The following is a 27,626-nucleotide window of genomic DNA, read 5'->3' on the forward strand; positions in this document are numbered from 1 at the left end:
CGCACTCATTGAACAGGTCAAAGTTGCTGGTGCCTCTGCTTAACAGCTGAATCGTGGAGTTAGGCGTTGTACTTGCTTCATTTCGCCAGCAATAGATAGGCTCCGTGGCACTCATCCAACTCCTTTTTCCGGCAGCCAAAGCACTAGAACACAGTAAGAGCATGTACAGTCGGACTGTTCAAATTTAACCCATATATGTTTGTCCGTGGACAGTAGCAGGACGCCTTTTATTTGGCCAGTGCTACAGCCACAATCCTTAAATCCAATCTTTTATTTTCATTTTACAAAATCCAAACTTTTATTTTGATACTACATCATGCAACGTAAAATTCATCTACATACTAGATCATACATTAGCAAATGAACTACATTGAAAAGAAACTACCCTATTTTTTACTCTGCTCGTTGTCTGAGGTATCGGTGATCCCATGTCGGATGGACTAGTCTCGTGGTAAGTGGTGGCGAGCCGCACCTTCGGCTTCTCTTCCTCTTCGACGTTTGGCTTAAATATCCGTATTTGGCCCCTCGGCGGCCCATCGGACTGACGTCATGAATGCGTCCTCGCCAAACCGGAGGAGGCACCCGATGGGTGTGTGGCTTTCCACATGGGTCCCTCTTGTCGGATCCGCCGTGACCGGCGCATCCGGGCACACCTGGACTCCCTATTTCCGTCTCATATATAGGCTGAGTTTGTGGGGTATCGAACATCTCAAACATACATGGCCGGTGTGAGAGGGGCGGTTGGGTCACAAATTTTCGTCCGCCCAAACATATGAGGGGATTTGAGGATCCGGCTGTAGATACTCTGACAACTAAGGTGGTACGGGATAAATCATACTCCATGCAATACATTCAAACTGAACACAAACTGCACAGTAGAGAGCTCAGTCGCATCGTGGCAGTGTGGACTCTACATTGGGCTGTTGCGGCTACCTGCCCACACCATACATTTAAACTGAACAAAACTGCACAGCAGCACGAGAGTGTGCCGGCTCCGACAAACACTGGAACCTGCACGTGCATGCGCATCCAGCCCTTGAGTCATCAGATCCTGTAGTACTACAAAAGGATAGACTGTGCATGTGTGAAACGATCGGCCGATGCTTTCCTTGCAAAGCTGCAACGGCATCAGTTTTACAGTTTACACCATAGACAGGTCCGCCAGGCACCCCCGCTGTTTACCTAACCTTTTTTTTTAGGATTCACTGTTTATCTTTTTCTTGCCTGATGAGAAGTCGGCAACTTTTATCGCACATAACTGTTTCTCGGCAGGTCAGCAGAAGTCAGCGAACGGCCAACCATGTCTACGGAGCGCCTGACAAGCTGAACGTAGTATTAATGGCTGACTAATAGAGCGTTGAAAACCCATTGCTAGGTGTGGCTCGACCCAACCCGGAAGAACGGTAGTCGTGAGTGTGGACCAAACATTAGGCACATCCAACCAAAGCGGTTTTCAAGATCATACGGCAAGGTTTTCATGGTTTCTTCAATGTTTCACATGGTACTGCATTTATCATTTCACTGTCTATTTTGAAAAGCGATGGTTTCTTGCAAAAAATATGTATGTTCAACTAATCCGGTACCGTTGGATTGCGCTATACCGGCAGGACCATCGCCTATGCAGGTCGGTATCATTTTGTTTCTTGCTGATGAAGATAGGTCTTGATCGCATCAAACCCCAACAGGATGGTCCTCCGTCGGCCCTACTTCTTGTGGCCATTCACGTGAACACACATCGCATTTCTTTTTTCTACACGCATATATCTCGGCTTTAGTTGCAGTCTAGCATTAGGTTTTTCTTTTCTTTTGACAATCCGCTGTCTAGCACTAGCTAGTTTGGCCTTGATTGTGTTGTTATCAGGAACACCCCTACCATGGAGTATTTTACCAACTGGCCCTTGGCAAGTTCTAGAAATATATTACGCCAAATTAGTTGTTTTAGATTTGTCTAGATAGGGATATCGAGACATCTGTATCTAGACAAATCAAAAAACAATTAATTAGGGACGGAGGGAGTACTACAATGCTATTTTTCCGAATATATTAGACATTAGCTAACTAAGCGTAGCTCAATTGGTCAGATTCCTTTGTGAGGGAGCCTACCCATCCAAATCCAAGTTTTAAATTTGGCATGAGCACACTTTTATAAATTTCTTTTTGAATTTTAACGGTTTTATTCCTTTAGTGGTAAGTGATGTGCCCATACACAGCTTCTGGATGTGTTCATAATGATAGAGTGTGTATATTAATAAGGGTGAATGTATATATGTGTTCTTAAGCGTCTGTGTTTGTACTGTGTTTAACAAACAAAAGAATCTATTGTGCATTACTCCGCTCGTTTAAGATACATGTGCGCATGTAAGTCTAGCATTGTTGCTGGAAGTTAAGTGTGAAACCTGGTGTCAGATTGCTAATGCATGTATGCTCAGGCGTTATTCTTACGTGCATTCCGAATTTTTTGTTTCTTAATCCAGGTTCGCGGCTTGCAAGATAATTAGTTATTTCCGGAGCCTATTAACTTTAGTATAAAGTTAGTATATAAAGTTGGGTCATCTATTTTGGAACGGAGGGAGTAGTAAGTTAGTGCGACATTGTGCAAGCCTATTAGAAGTGTGCATTGGCCGATTTCATCAAAGTCTGCAATGGTCAGTTGCACACTCTACATCTATAATTGCACACATTCTCTTGTTTTAATACGATTTTGATCTTATAATGTGTACCTTAATTGACTTGGAATACCATTGTTCACCGGGGCTATAAAAGATGTTTTAAATAAATATATTAGAAATATGTTTATGCATTGAATGAGTGCCAAACACCAAGACCGCTCTAGAAGTTTCTTTTTCTTGATGTGTAGATGTCTTCACCCGCCCAGTGTCCAAATCAAAAAGGAGAACATCTCTGTGGTACTCCACTCTAGATGATATTGCAATATTAGATATATATTTTTGCGGGGTAATATTAGATTTTCATAATAGTACACTATCTAAGAACATCACTTTCTTAGGCTATTTAGAAACAACACTTCTATTAGTAAATACAATGAGTAACCACGTGTCCACACCAAAGTGGTTTTACACATTGAATTCACACTGCCAAACTTCAGGACCTTTGTAGAACTTTCTTCTTCCTTGGCATGCAAATGTCTTTGTCCATGCAAGGGCCAAACTGAAAAGAAAAAGATCTCCACTAGTAGTTTATTTTTCCTTATATAAAGACACACATGTTGGTCACTGCAAAACAACCAATCAACTGACCAACCACCACGAGCCAAGAGCCAACCCACACCACTCTGTGTCTGTACTCAGCGCGAGCTCACGGGCTCCACAATGCCTCGCTCCGGCGCTCTCCCCCTCCTCGCCGCGCTGGTCCTCGCCTTGGCGGCCGCGGCGGCGGCGTCGGCCTCGAACTCGAAGGGCGCTCCGGCGGCCACCGACTTCATCCGCAAGTCGTGCCGCGAGACGCAGTACCCGTCGGTGTGCATGCAGAGCCTGTCGTCGTACGGCAAACCGCCGCCGCGCAGCCCGCAGGAGCTGGCGCGCGCGGCGCTGTCGGTGAGCGCGGACCGCGCGCGGTCGGCGTCGGCGTACGTGGGGCGGATCTGCGGGCCGGGCCTCCGCAGCGGCAGCGGCGCCAAGGCGAAGAGCAGCCCCGCGCGCGACTGCCTGGAGAACATGGCGGACAGCGTGGGCCACCTGCGCGACGCGGCCAAGGAGCTGGACGGGAGCCTGGGCCGGGCCGGGTCGCCGGCGTTCAGGTGGCACCTGAGCAACGTGCAGACCTGGTGCAGCGCGGCGCTCACCGACGAGAACACCTGCCTCGACGGGCTCTCCCGCGGCGTGGACGCCGGCACGCGCGCCGCCATCCGGAGCAAGGTCGTGGAGGTCGCCCAGGTCACCAGCAACGCCCTGGCGCTCGTCAACAAGGTCGGGTCCGGGCACTAGCCCGGCCCGTCCCAGGCCCATCCCCACTCGTTTCGCCTTGCTACGTACTACTACGCGCGTACGCATGGCAGCTCGAATCCTGGTGCTCTATAATCTTGGGTCATGTACTACTGTATTCCAGTTTCGATGTGTTCTTGCTGTGCTGTAAAATGTACTTAGCTAAGACAATCAATTAAGAGTGTAATTAATGATAAGGTGGCGAAACTAAGCCAAAGTGTGTGTTCTCTTGCTAGCTATAGCTTTTGATTAACTGCGTGCGCTCGTTAAAATTTCCTGTATAGCACTTGTTTCTTCGGATAACGACGCATTTGCATCTTGCTGGATTCAGGGTCTTGGTTGCGGTTGGATGAATCAATTTCTTGCCAGGATTGGGTAGACAGCTAGACACCCACGCACTGCCTGCCTGTGCCTTGCCGAGTGAATGACATATCGATGTGCGCTGCCCCTACGGAGGCGCTGCGCTGGCCCTACGTGAACGTGCGGTGCCCATCGGCCGAAGTTTCATAATTGCCCTGTGATATGATAAGGTAGTACATCGAGTTTGGATCTTAATAGCCTTGGACACTCTTCAACGTGCACCTCTGTCGTCCTATGATGGTGTTTATAAGATTGATTAAGTAAACGTACGTAGTACTTGCTCCTGACCCGTGTTCCCACGCCGCGGAGTGTTTGGGCAGAGCATTTCGCGGCTGTTCCCACGAATTTATTGTCGGCATAAGCTGTGCGACATGGCAGTCTCTGACGGCCATGTGGTCATGGGCCCACAATGACGGTGTGAGCATAACGCTAGAAGCCGCGGCCAACTATGCGCCTTTTGGAGGTAGCTACATAGTTTGGCCTACACATTGCAGTAGAGACATAAATATTACAATATATATTTTTCAGGTCAATATTCTAATATTAGTTAAGGTTATACCACTTCGGTTAGGGTAAACTCTTCCTTCCAAGCTTCACCAGCAAGCCTGTGGATTCGCCTGTCCTCTCCGTCTGCCGCTCCGGCGGCTAATGGCAGGGAGGAGAGTCCCGGTGCTTTCACTCGGTTAATAGTTTAGGTTAGGGTTTTCGTAGTCCTCGCAGGTGCAGCGCTCGGGAGGACAACGACGCTTCTTCTTCGAGTTTGTCCTCTGGGCTCCAATCCTTCTCGAGTTCGTCCACCTAAACGTACTTCACGGAGCTCCGACATGGATTCCTGTCGTCTTCTTGGGGCAGTGATGTTAGGGTTTCTCATTGTGTGGCGAGACTTGGTGCCAAGTGCTTTAGATATATTCAAGGGTTTAACTATGATGGCTGCGCCTCCAGGATGCTGGCCCTTAGGGGCACGTGCATGAAAACTTCTCGGCAGTCATCAACAAGGTCAAGCCGACTCGAATAGGGGAGCGGTCACAACGACACGTGGCGGCTCGTGCTGACCGTAGTAGTGGTCATTCTATGGTCTTGAAATCTCGATATACCTTTTCTTATGTTTGAGATACTTTATACTTCTGAGAAACTTTGATAATAGATCTTTTTTTGCAAAAAAAATTCTAATAATTAAACTGTGAGTGCGCGTGGATTGTTTATACACTGACATGTTAAAATTATAGTGAGTTTTTATACACGATCACTATGATTAACCTACATTTTACTGTTAAGATGAGCCCGATCACTATGATTAACCTACATTTTACTGTTAAGATGAGCCCGCACATCATAACGGACTCCTCATGCCAGCGTAACCAACTAGGGCTCCTGTAAACCCTAGGAGAAAGATTGTCTCTAGATCATTAGTGTACGCCAGGAGTACAATTACATTGTGTTCAAGAAGTGATTGACCAGTTACAAGCATGAGAAAGCTCCAGGTCAAAAAAAAAATAGTGAGCAAAGTACAAAAGTCCACTCTGAACATTTTTGAAGCAAGAATGTGTGGTCCACAGTCCAACACAACTATGCAGTTGATTCTTCATGTTCAGGATAAACCTATGAGATTCTTAGTGGATACTAGCACTACACACACATTTTTGGATGAGTCCTATTTATCCAGTCTTTCAAGTGTTCAGAAAATACCCCCAATTCCAGTTAAGGTAGCTGGTGAATTTGCTCTACAATGTTGATTTCATCCTCCTGACTATTCGTGGAAGTGTCAAGAGTTTGAATTTGTTTCCAATATCAGGTTATTATCACTAGGAACTTAAGATGGAATTTTGAGTCTGGATCGGCTAGCACAACACAATCCTATGCAAGTACGTTGGGAAGAGAAATGGTTATCTTTATAAATGAAGAGGGAATTGATTACCTTGCATGGACCTAAAACTGACACATGTCTGTTTACATTGGTTCAATCAATTCCTTACTTGGGAATGAAGAAGAGCAATTACCTCCTCAACTACACCATCTCCTTAACAAGTATCCTGAGATTTTTGCTACACTCGAAGGATTACCACCCAGAAGGGATTTTGATCACATGATTCCTCTCTTACTGGTGCAAGGCCCGTCTCAATTAAACCATATAGAGTGGAACCTAAGTTAAAGGATGGATAAAAAGTGGAATGCTCAGAAGGAGGAACAATTCCTTTTCCTTCTCGTGTCATTTTACTTAAGAAGAATGACTCTAGTTGGAGAATGATCACGTGAGGCAGCGCACAGGAACATGGTATTGAAGATCCGAAATAAAGAGAACCATCTAGCTACTACTATGGACCCTAAGGTCCTAAGGGAAGGGCTACTCACACATGGTCACGGAGGCAGCAAGGTTGATGAAGAAGCCTTCGCTGGATTCCCCCTTCGGCAGAGCACCAGAACATGCCTCCAGATTAGATCTCCTCAGAATAGAAACTTGCAGCGGCCAAAAAAATCGGGTAAAAATATCCCAGATGTTTTCTCTATTTATAAGAATTTATGGCGGTGGGATGGATGAAAGACGGTGGAAGTGGGGCCCACATGGCCGGGGGCGCACCCTAGGCCCTAGGCGCGCTAGTTGGCCATGTGGGGCCCCGTTGGCTCCTCTCGTTCTCCCAAGATGCTTCCTGGAACCTTCATGCTCCGAAAAATGTATTAAATTGGCACAGCTTTTTGACCTTCGTAGATAGAGATTTTTTATAAAACAAAAAACAAGCAGAAAACAGGAACTGGCACTGGACACTAAATTAATAAGTTAGTCCAGAAAATAATATCAAGTACTATAGAAAGTTTTCAAAAGTGATAATATAATAGTATGAAACAATAAAAAATTACAGATAAGTTTGAGATGTATCAAAGGTAAAGAAGATTAGATGTCCTTGGGTCAGAGAGCAGTTGCTTATTTGGGACATGTTATTAGTCAGGAAGGAATGAGTACAGATCCAAGTAAATTTACAGCTATAGCTGAATAACGTGTGCCTACTTTAATGCAAAAGAAATTAGAGGTTTTCAATGATTTATAGGCTATCATAGGAAATTTATTGAGCACTACGGTTTAATCAGTAAACCTCTAGGTTAATTACTTAAAAAAGAGTTCAATTCTTATGGACCTCTCACACTGAAGTAGTTTTCCAAACATTAAAGCAAGCTCTTATGTCAACTCCAGTTTTGGCTCTACCTGGTGTCGGCGTTCTGGGAACGGGGGTCCCCAGACTTGCCTGCCTGTGGCCCACGACATGGCTCTGCAAGCGGGTCCGTACGGCCCATCTTCACCAACAAGCATTCAAGACCCTCGCGAGGGGCCAAGCCTGGTGAGGCGGACGACACAAGACCTCCTCAGGAGCGGCCTCACCAGATTGGATCGCGAGGGGCGGAGAGATCAAGGCAAGGCAAACCTCGCGAGGTTCTCGTGACGTGAGCCATGACGATCGAGACCAGGCGGGCGCCAGCGAGCACAGTGTACTTGTTTCCTCTTTGGTGCTAAGGAAGCAAGCGCAGGCGCGGAGTACCGAGGCGTCAAGCAAAGGTTTTCATATCAGTGCAACGAGACCAAGACCAGCAGGACGGCAAGACGGAGGTCACCATGGAGCCCAAGGCGGCGTCACCACCAGAGCCTTTTGCAGGTGAAGACTGCTTTTGTCAGGATAAGCTGTACTAGATGTCCCCTTTCAAATTGGCCATTGTTGGCTCCCTTCCCACTCAATATTTTGGAAGAGGACCAGGGCCTCTATAAATAGGACGAGCCACCACCTTAGGAGGCAACTGAACTGACGGGATCTGATCTTTAGCCAATCCTTAGCCACACACCGAGCACAAGAACACCTCAACCTCAAGAGGCTGTTCTTCCCCTTGTACTGTACATCCTCAGCCCGAGAGGCAATCCACCACCACCACATTGGAGTAGGGTATTACACCACAACGGTGGCCCGAACCAGTATAAATCTTGTGTCCCTTGTGTTGCGGGTTCGGAGAGTTAGCCCTTGAGATCTTAGCGAAGCTAGGACGTGGATCGGTAGGGGAAGATCTTCGTGCGCACCCCAATGTTCGAACCTTAAGGGTTTTGCGGGAACCCGTAATCCGACATTTGGCGCGCCAGGTAGGGGTGCGCCGAGGCTTCCCTTCCGTCGCTCCGCGTCCCGTTGCTTCATCGTCTCCATGGCGGACGCACGCCGCGCTCGCGCCGAGCTGCCCTCGCCACCCGCGTTGCTCAGACGGCTCCCGTCAGCGGGCCACCCCGTCTTTCTCCGTCGCCTGCCGCCAACGCCGCCAACGGTCCGGTGGGGAATGAGCAGCAAGCATACTCGGTGCGGCAGGACGGCCGCACTGCCACTCCGTCGCTGACTCCCGCTGGTTCGTCGTCCCACGCTCGTCGCGCTCCCACGGACGCGTGGACCGCGCTCCTCATGGCGCACGAGCTCCTGCGCTACCGCCCAGTCGACGACCTCTACGAGGACTGGCTGGACCGCATCGCCGAGCTCATCAGCGCCGCAGGGGGCTCCCCTGCACCGTCCCTCTCGCTGCCTAGCCCTCCGCCAGCTACGGGCGACGTAGCTCACGGAGCACCTCCACCACCTCTGCACCAAGACGGCGCCCTGGTGCCAAGGCGTGCGGCTCCGCGGCGCGACCCGCCGCGTCCAGCGCCCGCGCGTGAGGAAAGAAGCTGTCAAGAGGTCCCTCGACCGCAAGAGAACGCTCCACCACTCCCCGCACCGCCATGTCAGGATCGCTTGCCGCGGCAGGGCCCCGCGCCGCTTGCCGTGGTGGCGCGCGGGCGCCAAGACCAAGCTCCACCTCCAAGATGGGACCTGGTGACCACGGCCGGCTGCCGCGCCTTCACCCCAGAGCTGCGTAGTGTTGCCTGGCCGGGCAAGTTCAAACCGGATCTGCCTCCTCGCTACGACGGCACCCCGACCCCGCGGAGTTCCTGCAACTCTATGAGCTGAGCATCGAGGCGGCCAACGACGACGAGAAAGTCATGGCGAACTGGTTCCCCATGGCTCCAAGGATGGAGCCCGCTCCTGGCTCTTGAACCTGCCCCCAGGCTCGATTTCCTCCTGGGACGAGATGCGCAACCGCTTCGTCGCCAACTTCCAGGGCACTCGCGACCGCCCACCGGCCGCGGGTGACCTGCGCCGCGTCAAGCAACAACCAGGAGAGACCCTCCAGAAGTACATCCAGCGCTTCAACAACGTTCGCCTCAAGATTCCCAAGGTGACGGACGAGGCCATCATCTCCGCGTTCTCTGATGTCGTCTGCGACGTCAAGATGAAGGAGGAGCTCGCCATCCTCGAGGAGCTGTGCACGTCCTTGGAGCTGTTTAACCTGGCGACCAGGTGCGCAAGAGCTTAGGAGGGGCGCCTCTCCCTCCTTGAGCTCCCGGCTGTGGACCCGGAGGAGAAGAAAGCCAAGGCCAAGGACGTGAGGCACAAGGGAGCAGCCGTGCTCGCGGCGGAACCGGACACCAAGCGCGGCAGGGACCAGCCCGAGTCATCCAAGAGCAGCCAACCGTTCTGTGCCTTCCATAACCTGCATAGCCACAACACCAGCGACTGTGAAGAGCTCAGAGCCATTCGAGAAGGATGCTTCGGTCGACGCCCCGAGCGCAACGATCGGGGCTACGGCCAAGGAGGAGGACGTAGTGGCGGTCGCTGGGATGACCGCAGCCCGCGCCAGGAGTGGCGCGACCGGCCTCGTGAGGACCGCTGGCAGGATCAGCCTCGCGAGGGCGCCTGGAGGGACCAGCCTCGTGAGGATCGTCCTCAGGGCAACGCCGGTCTTCCTCCACTACCGCCACCACTAAGAAGGAACGACGACCACCATCAAGACGAGGGGGCTGGGGGCTTCCAGGAGCCGCGTGCTATCGCCTGCATCTTGGGCGGAGCTCAGGCCCCAGCCTCGCAGCGTATCTTGAAACAGTTTGCTCGTGAATTGAATGCAGTCCCCCAAGCTCGAGGCCACGCGCCCGCTCAGATGGTCCAAGTGCGCCATCACGTTTAGTTCGACAGATCAACTCAAGTGCGCGGCTACCGCTGGCGCCCTCCCAATGCTTTGTTCACCAGTCATCAGCAACGTGCAAGTCACCAAGACCCTCATCGATGGCGGCACGGGGCTCAACGTCCTGTCCGTCGACACGTTCGATAACCTCCAAGTGCCGTATAACTAGCTTCAGCCCACCAAGCCTTTCTCAGGAGTGACCGACGGCTCCACCACCCCGATCGGGCAGGTCCGCCTTCTCGTCACCTTCGGAGAACGCAACAACTACCGCACCGAGCTCATCGACTTCGACGTCGCACACATCCGTCTGCCGTACAATGCCATCCTCGGGTATCCAGCCCTGGCGAAGTTCATGGCGGTGACTCATCATGGCTACAATGTCCTCAAGATGACAGGAAGCGGCAGAATCATCACAGTCCCGTGAAAGAGACGCAGTGTGCTCCCTCGAGCGTGCCTTCCAAGCTGCAGCAATCGTCGACCCCGACAGCAAGGGCGAGTGCCCTCTTGAGGCCACCCCCAAGAAGAAGAAGCAGCCGCTCCGTGCAGGACCTTAGGAGGGTAGCGTCGCGAATGGAACCTCGTCAGGATCAGCGCCCGCACCTGGGGCGCCTCCCTTCCTCGCATAGGAAAGCGCGCCCTTCTCGGGCAGGGCTCGGGGGCTCTCTTCTAGAGGGCCTCAGACCTTGCCAACGTCAGGAGGGAGGCGCTCGGGCACCACTTGGAGGCGTGCTTCGCGACACGTCTTCCTCAGGAGGACACAGGGCGAGGAGCGCCCACCGCTCATGAGTTCATCACCAAGACCGCTCAGGAACTGCAAGACGCAAGGGCCATGCGCGGCGGCCACCGCTCACCAGGCGCAGCCCCCCATCCAGGCGAGGATGCCGGGCTGCGCGTCTGCGTCGACGTCCCAGGGATCAACAGGGCCGCATTTCAGGAGCTCTTCTGGCCTTCGCGTGTGGGACGCTGCGAGGGTCCGCCGCACAGCTACGTTCGCATGCCTTTTGGCCTGCCGAGCGTGGCGCCCGCCTATCAGCGTAACCTGCGGCGCGCCCTGGCGGCTCAGGAGGCCAGGCACCACGCCGTCCTGACGGAGATGGAGACGGTCCTCAAGGAACCGCCTGGACCCCCAGAGCCTCCCGAGGCTCAGGGCCCCGGTGGCTCGTGAGGAGCGATCGCTTTGCCACGTACCTTCAGCTGCCCCAACATCCCTTCATCAGCAGAACCAGGTGACATTTTCAAGTTCATTTAGCTAGGAGCGCCCCCCGGGCTGCATCATTCCCAGGCCACGTGGGTCCGTCCCTGTGGCATGTATCCCTTTTCATGTCTTTAGTTTACCTTGATGGGGCGCCCCTCGGGCTGCATCATCCCCAAGCCGCTCGGGCCTGACCCAGTGGCATGTATCTTCCCTGCATTTACTTGAGTCAGTATGCTTTCCATGCTTAATCTACCTATGACTATCACCTGCTTGATTGGCACCTACCCCAGGAGTTGCTCACAATGGCACGACGCTTGTGGTCGGGTCCGTCCCTACAACGTCGACAAATCTGAGCGGCTGAGCTCTGGCCACGCGCGCCACCTCACCGGGCCCTCAGTGCCCCCATCCTCTGGCAAAGCAATCAGTGGCCGCCCGATGACCATAATGGCAAACCGTGTCTCTCCTTGTGCTGGCTTGCAGGAATGTCTGGAGGATAAAGACACCGCGAGCTCCCTCTCCTCCCGTGCAATCCGCTTGCGCGTTAAAAGGGGGGCTCCTGAGCATCGCGACTCAGGAGCTCTTACCGGCTCTCTAGCCCTCACCCCCTGGCCTTGAGCACGGCACGCGACCTGGCATACCAGCGACGGCTGAGCTCGCTTGAGGGCCTGGACCTGAGGATGTAGAGCACAAAGGAGAGCGCGGAGAAGAGGGAGAGGCTTGTATGGGCCTGGCCTAGCTATGCAAGGGACACCTATGCCCGAATCTGGTGCACCATGAGGAACCAACTACGGACCGTCAAGATAAGTCTCGTGCTCGGGTTGGCTAAACCGCTAAGGACTAGGAACCGCTCTAGCGGCAGCCCTGCTGCGGCAACGTCACCACCCTTTCCTACTTCTCAACGGCTGCTTGAGCGCTAAAGGGGACCTCCTGAGCATCGCGCCTCAGGGGCTCTTACTGGACCTCGGGCCGCTCACCTCCTGGCCTTAACCACGGCACGCGACCTGGCATACCAGCGACGGCTGCAGCCTGCCTGGGGACCGGGACCTGTCAGCATAGAGCACCAAGTCGTCGCGAGGTCGGAAATGGGAGACCGAGCTGAAGCAGGACTCACGCTCGTGCAAGTTCATAATAAGGAAAATATTGACAAGAGACATTACAAAACCTTTACACACCCCCACGGGGCACTTCTTGATTCCTCGCAGGGAACAAAAGGAAAGAGCTTAGGGAATCCTATCTACATGCGCCCCTGTGGATGACGCCATCATCAACAGTGGGCCGACAGAAGCCGGCGCCAACCTCATCCAGATCAGCGGCGACGGCGGCCGGACGCTGCAGCCCTACTCCGGGCTCGGCGAGAGCTTGGGGGCACGTAGCTGTCGTCGCTCGTCTCCGGAGTCTCGTAGAGCTCAGGAGAACCGTTGGACTCCCAAGAATCGCTGCTGCTGGAGGAGCCGCAAGCGGGGCGCGCATCGTCCCGGCGCTCCCCTCCAGGGCAGCACTCCAGACGGCGGACTTCTGCAAGACCTTGAAGAACAGCGTGGAGGCGCCGTCGTACACGAAGTGGACCGCGAGGGCGCCCTCCGCGCGACACACTCGGGCGACCTCACCCCAGCCATGGGTCATGAAGATCTTCCCCGAAGAGACGACCTTGACTTCGGCTCCAGTTGCCGGCGTGTCACAGTCGGCGTGCTGCAGCCAAAGCTCAAGAGGCCCCCTTGGTGGCATCTCAGCTGAGAAGAAGGAAGGGAAGCGGATCCAAGTGCTCGGGGGCATCGCTGCCCATAGCACGAGCTCGCGTGAGGAGTCCGTGGCGTGGACTCCAGGGGCGGCAACGCGCGCCACCGCAGCACAGCGACCATGGCCACGGCGCGTGCGCCGACGCTCGTCGCCTCTCCCTCCTGAGCCCCCGGCTTGGGCATACAGGGGTAACGGATACCCAGGAGGAGGCCGCTCCCACCAAGGCCTCGTCACCACCTACATTGTCGTCACGTCACGGCGGAGGACCGGCCTCTTCTTCGACGGGAGCGGCACCAGCCCGTCGAGGGGAGTCTTTCCTTTATCCGCGACAGAAAACCTTTGGATGGGCGCCATTGGTGTCAGTGATGGAGCAAAGGAGGAGAAGCAAGCGTAATGGGAAGAGATGTGCGATGGGGGCTCCGCCCCCTCCTCATTTATAGCAGGAGAAGGCCAACCAGCGCCCCCACGATCACAGGTAATGATGGTTTTTCCTTGCATGTCGCAGGGACTTGTCAAGTCGGGCAGTTGCCAAGGCAGCGTGGTGAAGCAGAGACGCCCACGTCCAATCAACCGCCACGCGTCGACCAGGGCCGCAGGCTATTGGGGCCCGCGGCGCTCCATACTTGACCTTTGGATTCGCCTTGAAGCTAAGCCCGAGCGCGCCTTGGGCCCAGGGGCTACTGTCGGCGCTCTGGGAACGGGGGTCCCCAGACTTGCCTACCTGCGGCCCACGGCGTGGCTCTGCAAGCGGGCCCGTACGACCCATCTTCACCAACAAGCATTCAAGACCCTCGCGAGGGGCCAAGCTTCGCGAGGCGGACGACACAAGATCTCCTTAGGAGCGGCCTCACTAGGTTGGCTCGCAAGGGGCGGAGAGATCAAGGCAAGGCAAACCTCGCGAGGTTCTCGTGACGTGAGCCATGACGATCGAGACCAGGCGGGCACCAGCGAGCACAGTGTACTTGTTTCCTCTTTGGTGCTAAGGAAGCAAGCGCAGGCGCGGAGTACCGAGGCATTAAGCAAAGATTTCCATATCAGTGCAACGAGACCAAGACCAGCAGGACGGCAAGACGGAGGTTACCATGGAGCCCAAGGCGGCGTCACCACCAGAGCCTTTTGCAGGTGAAGACTGCTTTTGTCAGGATAAGCTGTACTAGTTGTCCCCTTTCAAATTGGCCGTTGTTGTCTCCCTTCCCCCTCAACATTTGGGGAGAGGACCAGGGCCTCTATAAATAGGACCAGCCACCACCTTAGGAGGCAACTGAACTGACGGGATCTGATCTTTAGCCAATCCTTAGCCACACACCGAGCACAAGAACACCTCAACCTCAGGAGGCTGTTCTTCCCCTTGTACTGTACATCCTCAGCCCGAGAGGCAATCCACCACCACCACACTGGAGTAGGGTATTACACCACAACGGTGGCCTGAACCAGCATAGATCTTGTGTCCCTTGTGTTGCGGGTTCGGAGAGTTAGCCCTTGAGATCTTAGCGAAGCTAGGACGTGGATCAGTAGGGGAAGATCTTCGTGCGCACCCCAGTGTTCGAACCTTTAGGGTTTTGCCGGAACCCATAATCCGACACCTGGTTTCAGTAAACCTTTCGTCATTGAGACTGATGCCTGTGACATAGTATTGGAGTTGTGTTAATGCAATATGGGTACCCTCTTGCTTATGGGCGTAAAGCTTTAGTCCATAAGAATGAATCTCTCTCGGTGTATGAAAAAGAATATTTGGCCATTCTGCTTGCAATCACTCGAGATCATATCTTCATGTTCAAGAGTTTACGATTAGAATTGATCGGAAGATTTTAGCTGACAAATAAACTCAAAGATTGCATACAACTTGGCAACACAAGACTTTGGCAAAATGGCAGGGCTACAATATAAGACTATCTACAAGCAACATAAGAATATCTGCAATATAAGACTATCATCATGCATTATTCTGTTGGATTGGCATGAGAAAATTTATCAGAGACATGGTCAAGTTCTGTATCATTTTTCATCATGCACAACCTGAAAGAGTAGCATATCATGGGTTACTATGTCCCTTACCCGTTTCAGGACAAAATCGGAGATGGTTACAAAGCATTTTATTATTGGATTACTAGTTATTTTAGTGGTGATTGAAAAATTTACTAAATATATCCCTTTTATTTCTCTCCAACATCCTTTTAATGCTCAAAAAGTAGCAGATGTGCTCGTTGACAATGTTTACAAGATACATAACATGCCCAAATTCATTGTATCAGATAGAGATCCTATTTTTAGTAGTACATTCTAGAAACTTCTGATGAAAGCTACTAGTAGTGAGTTGAAAATGAGTGCTCGTGCTCTTTGAAACTGATGGACAAAGAGAAAGAGTTAATCAACTAGTGGAATGCTCTTTGAGATGCTTTTATCAGTGCTCTGCTCACAAATGGTGTAAATGGTTGTCATTATGTGAGTTTCAGTATAGTACAAATTGGCATTATTCCATAGGCAAAACTCGATTCGAAATCTTATATGGCCATGCTAGATATTTTGGTATTTCTGCCACTGATTTTTGTTGCTTATAGTGACATTACTCACTGGTTGGCAGTTGGCATAAAGGGATTTTGTTATTGATTTAATTAGACAAAGTTGCTCACATCTCAACAGAGAATGAAATCTCAGGCTGATAAAGAAGAGAACTGAAAGTCATTTTCAAGTGGATGATCAAGTGTTCCTGAAGTTGCAGCCATATGTGCAATCCTCTGTGGTTAGGAGAGCTATTCACAAATAATCTTTTAAATACTGTGGGGCCTATGCCATCATTGAAAAGATTGAAGAGCTAGCTTATTGTTTGAATCTTCCCACTTCAAGCAGAATTCACCCAATTATCCATGCGTCTCAACTAAAGCAATGTTTACCTGCTGGAATTTAGTCTATTGTGGGACAAGGCGTGCTACTAAAGTTTCAGAATTCCTAATAAATCCTAGAGGCCCACTTAGCCCATTCGTGCAAGGCAAGGCGTGCTACTAAAGTTTAGTTCCACATTGCTAGTTTGGTAGGAGTTGGACCTCCTTAGAAGGGAGGTTGTTTCCCTGCATGTATGAGTGTGAGAACAAGAGGGACATTCACGCGCGCTCGTCCTCCGCCGCCCGCCTCACCACGCCATGCCACGCCTCATCATGACGTGCCGCGGGTTGGGGGAATGAGCCGAGCCGATGTCTAAATTTTTGCCACGCATGACGGGTATACGAATGATCACATGGGAGCTGAAATGTTTTACTGTAGTGGAGATTGAATCCGAATGGCGCACCTTTTTGGCGCAGTTGTACCTCCCGTCATAGCCTGTTCGCCTCCTTCTCTCATGTTCCTATAAAAGAGAGGTCGCTTCTCTCCGGAGAGACACACCAGAATATCATCTTCCTCTCGCCACAGAGTACCAACCTCTGAGCTACTGCAAGGTTCTTCCCCATCCCGGTTTGCGGAGTGCACCACAGGCCGGGACAGTAGGTCTCAGAAATCCCACCTCTTTGAGTCCTGTACGGGAGAAGGGCGATAAGGTTTTTGGGGGGCAGTCTGCGCGACTATTGACCGGTTCATCACGGACGCTCTGGACACCGACGACCACTTCCCCAACAATGACTTCTTCCCCGACGTCGACAACCTCTTCGACGACATGGCCGGCGAGGACGTCGACCCCAAGACCAATGCTTCTGCCGCTATTCCATACATTCTCATGTACTCTGTGTTTGAGATCCTGCAAAAGTTTCTCCTTCTAGTATCTACTCTACAAATGTTCTATTCTAGCTCACATGTGCAGATCCTATTTGCCTTCTCTCTTTTAGATTACATGACTTGTTTCATCTCTACTATAATAGTCATGTTGTATCTACTATTTCTGTTAATAAAATCATATGGTGAATTGCTCATATTTCCAACAATCCAAAAACCTTATTATAGGCAATTTACCCCAAGTGGTTTTGCTGCATCCACGAGGCCTCATATGTTTGGGGGTGTGCACTATAAGAGGTGGCGCATGAGATCAGTCTTATGGTTCCAAACCATGGGTTGCTATGATGCCAATCTTGGCAAACCTGAAGGAGATCTTGATCCTCAACAGGAACAAGCTTTTCGGAAAATGGATACCCTGTTTAAGGCTGCTCTCTTGAGTGTTCTTGGTGAGAACATAGTTGATGCTTATGCGTCAATTGAGATAATGGAAAAGATATGTGGGACACACTCGGGGCCAAGTTTGGGGTCTCGGATGCCGGCACTGAGTTGTACATCATGGAACAATTCTATGACTACAGGATGACTAATGAGCGCTCCGTGATTGAGCAAGCTCACGAGATACAATCATTTGCTAGAGAACTTGAGCACTTCAATTGTATGTTACTGGACAAGTTTATAGCCAGAGACATCATCACTAAGCTTCCTCCCTCATGGAGGAACTTTGCTACCTCTCTGAAGCACAAGAGACAGGAGTTTTTCGTTACAGATCTTGTCGTGGTTTTGTCACGGCATATGTCCTTGTGAAAGGACTTAGGTGTGGAGCCATCACAACGTAGGATAACTTGAAGGGGTTGAGCGGGACGAAAAGACACAAGGTTTACCCAGGTTTAGCCCCTCACAACAAGGTAAAAGCCTATGTCCTCCTTCGAGTTGTATTGATTGAATATCGATTACAAGGGAGCGGAAACGCCTGATCTAGCTCTCGATTGGTTGTTTCTTGACTTAACCCGCCCAGGGTCTCGCCTTTATATACACAGGTCGAAGCCCTGGGCTTACAAGAGTCCAAGTCGGATCACACAATGTGATCAACTCGGTTCCTAAGTCGACCTGCCTTGCCAGGCAAGTCACCATCTGATACGTCTCCAACGTATCTATAATTTTTTTATTGTTCCATGCTATTTAATTATCAATCTTGGATGTTTTATAATCATTTTAAAGTCAGCTTATATCATTTTTTGGTACTAAACTATTGACATAGTGCCAAGTGCCAGTTGCTGTTTTTCCATGTTTTTTGCATTGTAGGAAATGAATATCAAACGGAGTCCAAATGCCACAAACTCCACAATGATTTTTTATGGGCCAGAAGGAAGGCAATGGGCCCTAGTTGCACCTGGGGGGGGGCCCTTAGGGGGGAACGACCCACCAGGGCGCGCCAGGGGGCCCAGGCGCGCCCTGGTGGGTTGTGCCCACCTCGGGTGTCCCCCGGACCGCCTCTTTGCTCTATAAATACCACAATATTCCAGAAACCCTAGAACAAGCGTCGAAATATTCATCCAGCCACCGCAGAGTCCAGAACCACCAGATCCAATCTAGACACCATCACGGAGGGGTTCACCACTTCCATTGGTGCCTCTCCGATGATGCGTGAGTAGTTCTTTGTAGACCTTCGGGTCAGTAGTTGGTAGCTAGATGGCTTTGTCTCTCTCTCTTGCTGAATTCTCAATACAATGGTCTCTTGGAGATCCATATGATGTAACTCTTTTGCAGTGTGTTTGTTGGGATCTGATGAACTTTGAGTTTATGATCAGTCATATTTTTTTATATCCATGAAAGTTATTTGAGTTTCTTTGATCTCTTCTAGCCCCGTATTTCTTCTCCGATATTTGGGTTTTGTTTGGCCAACTTGATCTATTTGTCTTGCAATGGGAAGAGATGCCCGGTAGTGGGTTCAATCTTACGGTGCTCGATCCCAGTGATAGAAGGGGAAACAACACGTATGTATCGTTGCTACGAAGGATAAAAAGACGGGATCTATATCTACCGCCATATAGATAAACGGATCTTGTCTACATCATGTCATCGTTCTTATTGCATTACTCCATTTTCCATGAACTTAATACACTAGATGCATGCTGGATAGCGGTCGATGTGTGGAGTAATAGTAGTAGATGCAGGCAGGAGTCGGTCTACTAATCTTGGACGTGATGCCTATGTAATGATCATTGCCTGGATATCATCATAATTATTTGAAGTTCTATCAATTGCCCAACAGTAATTTGTTTACCCATCGCTGCTATTTTTCTCGAGAGAAGCCACTAGTGAAACCTACGGCCCCCGGGTCTTTCCTCTCATATATTTGCCTTGCGATCTACTTTTCGTTTGCATTTTTATTCAGATCTATTAAACCAAAAATACAAAAATACCTTGCTGTGTTTTATCTTTATTTATTTTATTTGGCATTCGATATATCAATCTACTACAATTTACCTCGCGTCCACTTGTCTATCTTGAGGCGCCGTACCCCGGAAGGGATTGACAACCCCTTTAACTCGTCGGGTTGCGAGGTGTTGTTGTTTGTGTGCAGGTGTTGTTTACGTTGTGTTGCTTGGTTCTCCTACTGGTTCTATACCTTGGTTTCATAACTAAGGGAAATACTTACCTTCAGTGTGCTACATTATCCCTCCCTCTCCGGGGAAATACCGACGTAATTCCAACTGCCATCAAGGAAGAATTTCTGGCGCCGTTGCCGGGGAGGATCTTCAACATAACCAGGTTCCTAATCACAAATCTCATCTCCTTGCAATCTACATTATTTTCCATTTTCTTCTCGTTTTCCTCTTCCCCACTTCACAAAAATTTGCCATTTTATTCGCCTCTCTTTTTCTGTTCGCCTTTTTCTTGTCAGGTCTATTCTTTTGCAATCATGAGTGATTTCGGTATGGCACCAACAGATGATGGCCTGACTCCTAAGACGGGATGTACGGGCAATCTGGATGCTAAAACTTTTATCTTGGGTCAAGGGAACGTTATGGGAAAAGAACGTATCCAAGAATTTTTCAGTTGTGTTGGGAATCTAAGTCTTGATGATGCTCCTATACTAAAAACTACTAGATCTTATGCGGATGCTATTTCAGCACTAGTTCTTAAACTTGAAAGTAAATTTATTCATACTCATCCTACTTTGCAAAGATTTTTTTTGAGCTCCCCAATATAAAGAATCCTAGGGCTAAAAAGTTGGCCACTCGCGTTCTTATGAATGAGTTTGACTACATAATTCGGGAAGCTAGAGAAATCTTTGACTTTTATGGTATGAATCGTGAAAAACCTGTGATAGATGAAATTCTCTACAATAGTGACTATGCTTTGAGACATTTGCTTGGGGATAATAAGATCTTTGATGAGAATCTTAAAAAGGAGGTGCCCGTTTTAGAAATAATCCAACAAGTTTTTAATAATGTTAATCAACACCACTCTTGGATTGTTGCGGGAAATCAAAGGGGTTATGAAGAAAACCAACTAAGGAATGCTATAGTTTCCATGGATAATATTTTTTATGTTGTGTTTACAAAACCCCATGATGAAAACACTTCTAAGAAAACTAAGAAAAAAAGGATGACAAAACTTAGATCCTTGCTTTATGCCTAGCTAAGGGCGTAAAACTATAGCGCTTGTTGGGAGGCAACCCAATGAATACAATTTATTTTTGCTTTTTGCTTTCTATTCTGGAGTGTTTACACAATTATGCTACTAGTATGATTGTGTTTTTTATGTTTTAATTAGTGTTTGTGCCAAGTAAAGCCTTTAGGATCTTATTGGGTGATAGTTGTTTGATCTTGCTGAAAAAGACAAAAACTTTGTGTTCACGAAAATAATTTTCATAAATCATATAAAAGAGCTTTTGCTCTGATTCTTTTTCCAGAAGATTAACATAAAAATTACACTGGTCTTCCTAATTTGGTAGAATTTTTGGAGTTCTAGAAGTATTCGCAAAAGTCAGATTGCTACAAACTGTTCTGTTTTGACAGATTCTGTTTTCTTTGTGTTGTGTGCTTATTTTGATGGCTCTATGGTTTTCTTTGATGAGTTTTTGCCATAGAAAAGTTGGAATACGGTAGATATAATACACAAACAGAATATGAATTGGTTTGATACAACACTTATAGTAGTGATTTATTTTTCTTACACTAACGGATCTCACGAAGGTTTTGTTGAGTTTTGTGTGATTGAAGTTTTCAAGTTTTGAGTTATCTTACGATGGATAAAGGAAGGATGTAAGAGCCTAAGCTTGGGGATGCCCTGGCGTCCCAAGCTATTATCCAAGAATGAGCAACCAACTAAGCTTGGGGATGCCCCCGAGTGGCATCCCCGCTTTCTTCCAACAACTATCGGTATTCTACTCGAGGCTATATTTTTATTCGTCACATGATATGTGTTTTGCTTGGAGCGTCTTGTATGATATGTGTCTTTGCTTGTTTTGTTTTGTGTTTTAAGTCACCAATCCTTGCTGGACACAACTATTTGAGAGAGCCAAAAATATATCATGACTTGTTAGAATTGCTCTCTATGCTTCACTTAAATCTTCTATGAGCTAGGACTTGCTCTAGTGCTTCACTTATATCTTTTTGAGCACCGTGTGCTTTGTTATTTTTGAAGAAATGCTCTCTTGCTTCACTTAGATTTATTTTAGAGTTAGTAAAATTTTAAAGAAATTCTCTCTTGCTTCACTTAAATTATTTTGATAGAAAGAAAATTTGTTATGCTCATGATCTTCACTTATATCTGTTTGAGCTTATGAAAAGCAACACATAAAAGTTAGTCCCAAAGTGATAGATATCCAAGAAGGATAAAGAAAAATATGTCACGAAGATCATTGGACAAAATAAACTTGATTCTTAGTAATAGTTTTGAGATATGATGATGTGATATGTGAGTTATGTTGATCAGTAATTGTGCTTTAGTAAGAATATCGGTGTTAAGGTTTGTGATTCCCTGTGCATGCACGAAAGTCAATAATCACGCAATGAAAATTATATCCTACTTGTGGTGCATTATTCGGTGTTAATTATGCTTAATGCTTGCTTATGAGATTATTCGTTTCTTGGTTGGTCGCTTCCCAATCTTTTGCTAGCCTTCATTTTGCACTAAGTATGATCTCTACTTGTGCATCCAAAATCCCTTAAACCGGTTTTGCCACATGAGTCCACTATATCTACCTATATGCGGTATTCTTTTGCCGTTATAAGCAAATTTGCATGTGCCATCTCTAATTTTCAAAATAAACTTCTCTTTTGTGTGTTTGTTTCGCTCACGGAACGGTAACGGGTGGCTAATATTTTCCATGCTAGATGTGTTATTCTCAAGATGAGTGTTTATTCACTTGTCATTGCGCGAGAGTAAGGCAAAGGTCTTAGGGATGCCCAGTCCCGAAATGCAAAAAAATATTTACTTTATGTTGTCAAATAATAAATTCCTTGGAAAGTGTTGGTAGGAGGGCACCCGTGGATACGGTTAGCCATGGAAAGTGAAAGAATGGTGGAAAAAGGAATAACCTTTATTTTCTATTTGGGAACCGCCTATGGCATATCTAGCATGGAAAGTGTTCGTAGCTCTGAGTCGTTTTCGTTGGTGGGATGGATACACCTCCCAAAATGTTTTTATCTCTAATTTTTTTGCTTTGAGCTCTGGCAGCTCTACAAATCCCTACTTCCCTCTGCGAAGGGCCTTTCTTTTACTCTATGAAATTTTTATTTTTATTTTGAGTCTCCATCTTCTCTTACAAAAAGCACCAACTAGGAGGCAATATGATCGTGCTTAAGTATTGGGTGTAGCTAATATTCGAGTGTGTTTCATGAATGGATCAATGTTTGAGCATGATTGGCTAGGGATAACTTATTTTAGCATTGATATTTTGAAAGATATGGTTGCTTGTTGATATGCTTGAGTATCTAAATTATTATGTCAAAACTAGACTATTGCTTTGAATCACATAAAAATCCAAATGTCCATGCTATAAAGAAAAGAATATGATTTGACTTGATGAACAACACTCCACATCAAAAATTCTGTTTTTATCACTTACCTACTCGAGGACGAGTAGGAGTTAAGCTTGGGGATGCTGATACGTCTCCAATGTATCTATAATTTTTGATTGTTCCATGCTGTTTTATTATCAATCTTGGATGTTTTATAATCATTTCATAGTCATTTTATATTATTTTTTGGTACTAACCTATTGACATAGTGCCAAGTGCCAGTTGCTGTTTTTCCATTTTTTTACATCCAGGAAATCAATATCAAACAGAGTCCAAATGCCACGAAACTCCATGATGATTTTTTATGGGACAGAAGGAAGGAAATTGGCCCTAGTTGCACCTTGGGGGTGCCCCGAGGGGGGCACAACCCACCAGGGCACTCCAGGAGGCCCAGGCGCGCCCTGGTGGGTTGTGCCCACCTCGGGTGCCCCCCGGACCGCCTCTTTACTCTATAAATACCACAATATTCCAGAAACCCTAGAACAAGCGTTGATATATTCATCCAGCCGCCGCAGAGTCCAGAACCACCAGATCCAATCTAGATACCATCACCGAGGGGTTCACCACTTCCATTGGTGCCTCTCCGATGATGCGTGAGTAGTTCTTTGTAGACCTTCGGGTCAGTAGTTGGTAGCTAGATGGCTTTCTCTCTCTCTCTCTCTCTCTCTCTCTCTCTCGCAGAATTGTCAATACAATGGTCTCTTGGAGATACATATGATGTAACTCTTTTGCAGTGTGTTTGTTGGGACCTGATGAACTTTGAGTTTATGATCTGTCATATCTTTTTATATCCATGAAAGTTATTTGAGTTTCTTTGATCTATTATATGCATGATCTCTTATAGCCCCATATTTCTTCTATGATATTTGGGTTTTGTTTGGCCAACTTTATCTATTTGTCTTGCAATGGGAAGAGGTGCCTGGTAGTGGGTTCGATCTTACGGTGCTCGATCCCAGTGACAGGAGGGGAAACGACACGTATGTATTGTTGCTACAAAGGATAAAAAGACGGGATCTATATCTACCGCCATATAGATAAACGGATCTTGTCTACATCATGTCATCGTTCTTATTGCATTACTCCGTTTTCCCATAAACTTAATACACTAGATGCATGCTTGTAAGTGCATCTAGTGCCCCTTAGTGATTTTGGTGTATTGAAGACTTATAGGTTAAGGGACTGATGCGTTTGTGAGTGTACACAGGTCTATAAGTCTATGAGGAGTTTGATATTTACAGAGAAAGTCGACCCCTAAAAATGAAATTCTTTGACTGAAGACTTTGGATTTCTGAAGACTTTCTGAAGACTTTGAAAGTGAAGAAATTGGTGTGACCTTGAAGACTTGGTATTCATTCGAGGAACATGAAGCGTGAAGACTTTTGTTTTCGTAGTTTCATTTTCTCTTTCTTGAGTCATAGGAAACACCGTACTGTTAAAGGGGGTCAAGGAAATACTAAGTGAAAATTTCCATGTGATGCTCAACTCAAAATCCTACACCTACCAATCCCTTCGAGTGAAGCCATTGGAAATCTCATACAGTTCAGTCAATTTCTTCAGTGACAGAGACGAAGTTCTTCTGGTCTCTGAGGAATTTGTTTTGACTGAGGAGTTAGGAATTCGCCAGTGCGGATTGCCTACAAGTGAGGAACATGATAGCCCTGAGAAATTTGATAGTCAAATTTCCGACTGTTGCTGTGCTACGCGCCAGCTGTCCTAAAATATCTACCCACCTAACGGTCATATCATTGCAGGCATTTATGTCTTATCATGTCAGGTTGCTCCCTAGGCTATAAATAGCCGCCCCCTACAACCACTAGCTGGTTGGCTGCTCCGAGAGAAACTGACACTTGTCATTTGAGAGCATCCCATCCTCCGAAGACTTTGAGCGAAAATTATCAAGTGAGGAAAACCCAAACCCAAACACCTACAAACCCAAAGTGATTGAGCATCACTAAAGAGATTGATCCTGCGTGGATCCGACGCTTGTTACCTTTGAAGACTGTGCATCTTCCAGCGGTTAGGCGTCATGGTCTAGAGCATCCAAGAGGAAATTGTGGATCGCCGAGTGACCGAGTTTGTGAAGGTTTGGAAGTCACATGAAGACTTACCACGAGTGATTGGGCGAGGTCTGTGTGACCTTAGCTCAAGGAGAATACGGAGAGGACTGTGTGTCCTCAGGTTTAAATACCTAGCCGCTCCAACCAGACGTACAACTGTCACAGCAGTTGGAACTGGTCTACCAAATCATAGTCTTCACCAAGCCTACTGGTTCTATTTCCTCAACTCTTTCATTTCCTCATTACTGTGTTGTGTGCTTGTTCATATCTATTTGAAGACTTTGACTGAAGACTTTCTCAATTTCCTCAGTTCAATTTCTTCAGTCTGTTTGTCTTCATCCTGTGTTATCCTGTGTTTACGCTTTGTGTACTCTGTGCTTGTTTTCATTTCATCATGATGACCATGTTTATGTTCTGCCAGGTTTGCATCTGAGTACTTATTCCGCTGCAAATAGTTCTTCGCTTGGGAATTTCCTCACCCTGAAATTCCTCAGTGAAGAATTCATAAAAATCGCCTATTCACCCCCCTCTAGTTGATATAACACACTTCCAATTGGTATCAGAGCAACGTACTCCCTTGTTCTATGTGATTTTGGTTTAACCGCCTGGAGTTTTAGTTATGTCGACCGCAGGTATGATCAAGGTCTCTGCTGGGTGTCCTACCTTTGATGGGACAGACTACCCCTACTGGAAGAATAAGATGCGGATGCATCTTGAGGCAATTGATAACGATCCTGGTATGTTATGGAAAATGGTGTTCCCTCAGTCACACCTTCTCTGAATGCTGCTGATGTGAAGAGATTCAAGCAAATCGATTCTCAAGCGAAGAACATCATATGTGGCCATCTGAGCAAAGGGCGGTATGGAAGAGTGAGTGCTTTGTAAACTGCTAAGCTTATCTGGGATAGGCTATCCAAGGTCAATGAAGGAGTCTCAGCACAACGTGACTCTCGAGTTGACGTTCTTCGCAATCTCTTCAACTGCTTCAAAAGACTCGACAATGAAAATGTTCAGCAAACCTTCGATCGCCCCACTGACATCTCAAATGAGCTTCAAGCACTTGGTGCCACTGACCTCACTGACCATGAGGTGGTGAAGAAGTTGCTGAGATTGCTTGATTCCTCATTTGATACTCTGGCACTGATGATACAAGAACGTGGAGATTACAAGTCACTTGATCCCGCTGATATCCTAGAGAGGCTAAACACTCATGAGTTCCAGCTTGCTGAGAAGAGAGATCTCTATGGTTCGAGCTATGGCAGATCACGTGCCCTCGAGGCCAAAGCTGTCTCTGAATCTGAAGGTGAAGATTCTGGTAGTAGCCTTGGTGATCCTGAAGAACTGAGCAAGGAGCTAGCACTGCTCGTGAAGAAATTTCAGAAGTTCTCAAGGCGTGGCCGCTTTGGAAAATCCTCAAGGAGTAATGATTCCTCATCCAGTGACTATAAGAAGAGACTATGCCATAATTGCAAGAAACCTGGTCACTACATTCAAGACTGTCCTCAGTGGGAAAAGGAATCAAAGATGAAGAAATACAAGGATTACAGTTCAGATGATTCAAAGAAGAAGAAGAAATCTTCAAAGTCTTCATCATCAAAATCCTCGAAGTCTTCATCTCACAAGAAGAGCAGCTCCAAGAAGGCTCGGGCATTCATTGGCAAGGAAATGGACTCTGAAGCTGAATCTGAGGAACATGAGGAAGAGGAGGCATCTGGGGAGTCAGAATCTGGTGTGGCGAGCCTAGCCCTCGCCACTGCGTTCGTCAGCAAGTCCATCTTCAACACTGAGAAAAATGGCTTCTACAACAAGGCTGATGACAACTATGATGACTACGCTCCCACCTATTGCTTCATGGGAAAGGGTGCCAAGGTACTCAAATATCCCTCCTCTGAATCAAGTGAGGATGAATCTGATGAAAACCTCAAGCCTAGCTACTCTAAACTTGCTAAGATTGCTGTGAAACAACAAAAGGATTTTGAAAAGGTTCAAAACATGCTAGACAAAAGTGATGATATGTTGGGTGAAGAAATGGATTGCACTAAAACCTTGATTGAAAATCTTCAGAGACTTCAGTCTAATTTGACAACCTTCAAGGTCATCATAACACTCTCTTATCTGATCATGAGAAGCTTTCTTATGAATTCCTTCAAAGAAAGAAAGATCTTGAAAAGCTAAGGGTAAGTTATGAAGATCTTCAGAAGGAGCGCGATTCATTACTTGCTCAACAAATCAGCGCTGCTCAGGAAGAATTTGTTCCTCCATGTTTGAAGTGCATTGAACGTGAATCTGCTAATTCTTCACCTGAATGTTCAAATGCTTCTAATGTTACAAATTCTTCATCTGTCTCTACTATCACTAATTCCTCATCTGAGGACAATGCTAGTATCACTGATGATGTAGGGTTGAAGGAATTATACATGACAGGCATGTACAAAAGCCTCAAAGGGCATCAGGCTCTTTGTGATGTGCTTAAAAAGCAGATCCTCAACAGGAACCCTAGGAAAGAGGGTATTGCCTTTGAGAGGAAACTCAACGCTGATGGGACTTACTGGAAGCCTGAGCAGTATCCCAAAACCTCATGGGTTGCTGC

General features: G+C 47.8%; 1 protein-coding gene across 1 annotated transcript; it reads left to right on the forward strand.

The window, feature by feature from the left end:
• The first annotated feature begins 3,228 nt into the window (after positions 1-3,228).
• Positions 3,229-4,152, forward strand: LOC123168755 (21 kDa protein). Its single transcript, XM_044586621.1, has one exon. The coding sequence runs from the start codon at positions 3,330-3,332 to the stop codon at positions 3,942-3,944; it is 615 nt and encodes a 204-aa protein (XP_044442556.1). The 5' UTR covers positions 3,229-3,329; the 3' UTR covers positions 3,945-4,152.
• Positions 4,153-27,626: the final 23,474 nt, after the last annotated feature.

The sequence above is a fragment of the Triticum aestivum genome, chromosome 7D (assembly GCF_018294505.1).
Source record: "Triticum aestivum cultivar Chinese Spring chromosome 7D, IWGSC CS RefSeq v2.1, whole genome shotgun sequence".
Classification (NCBI taxonomy): domain Eukaryota; kingdom Viridiplantae; phylum Streptophyta; class Magnoliopsida; order Poales; family Poaceae; genus Triticum; species Triticum aestivum.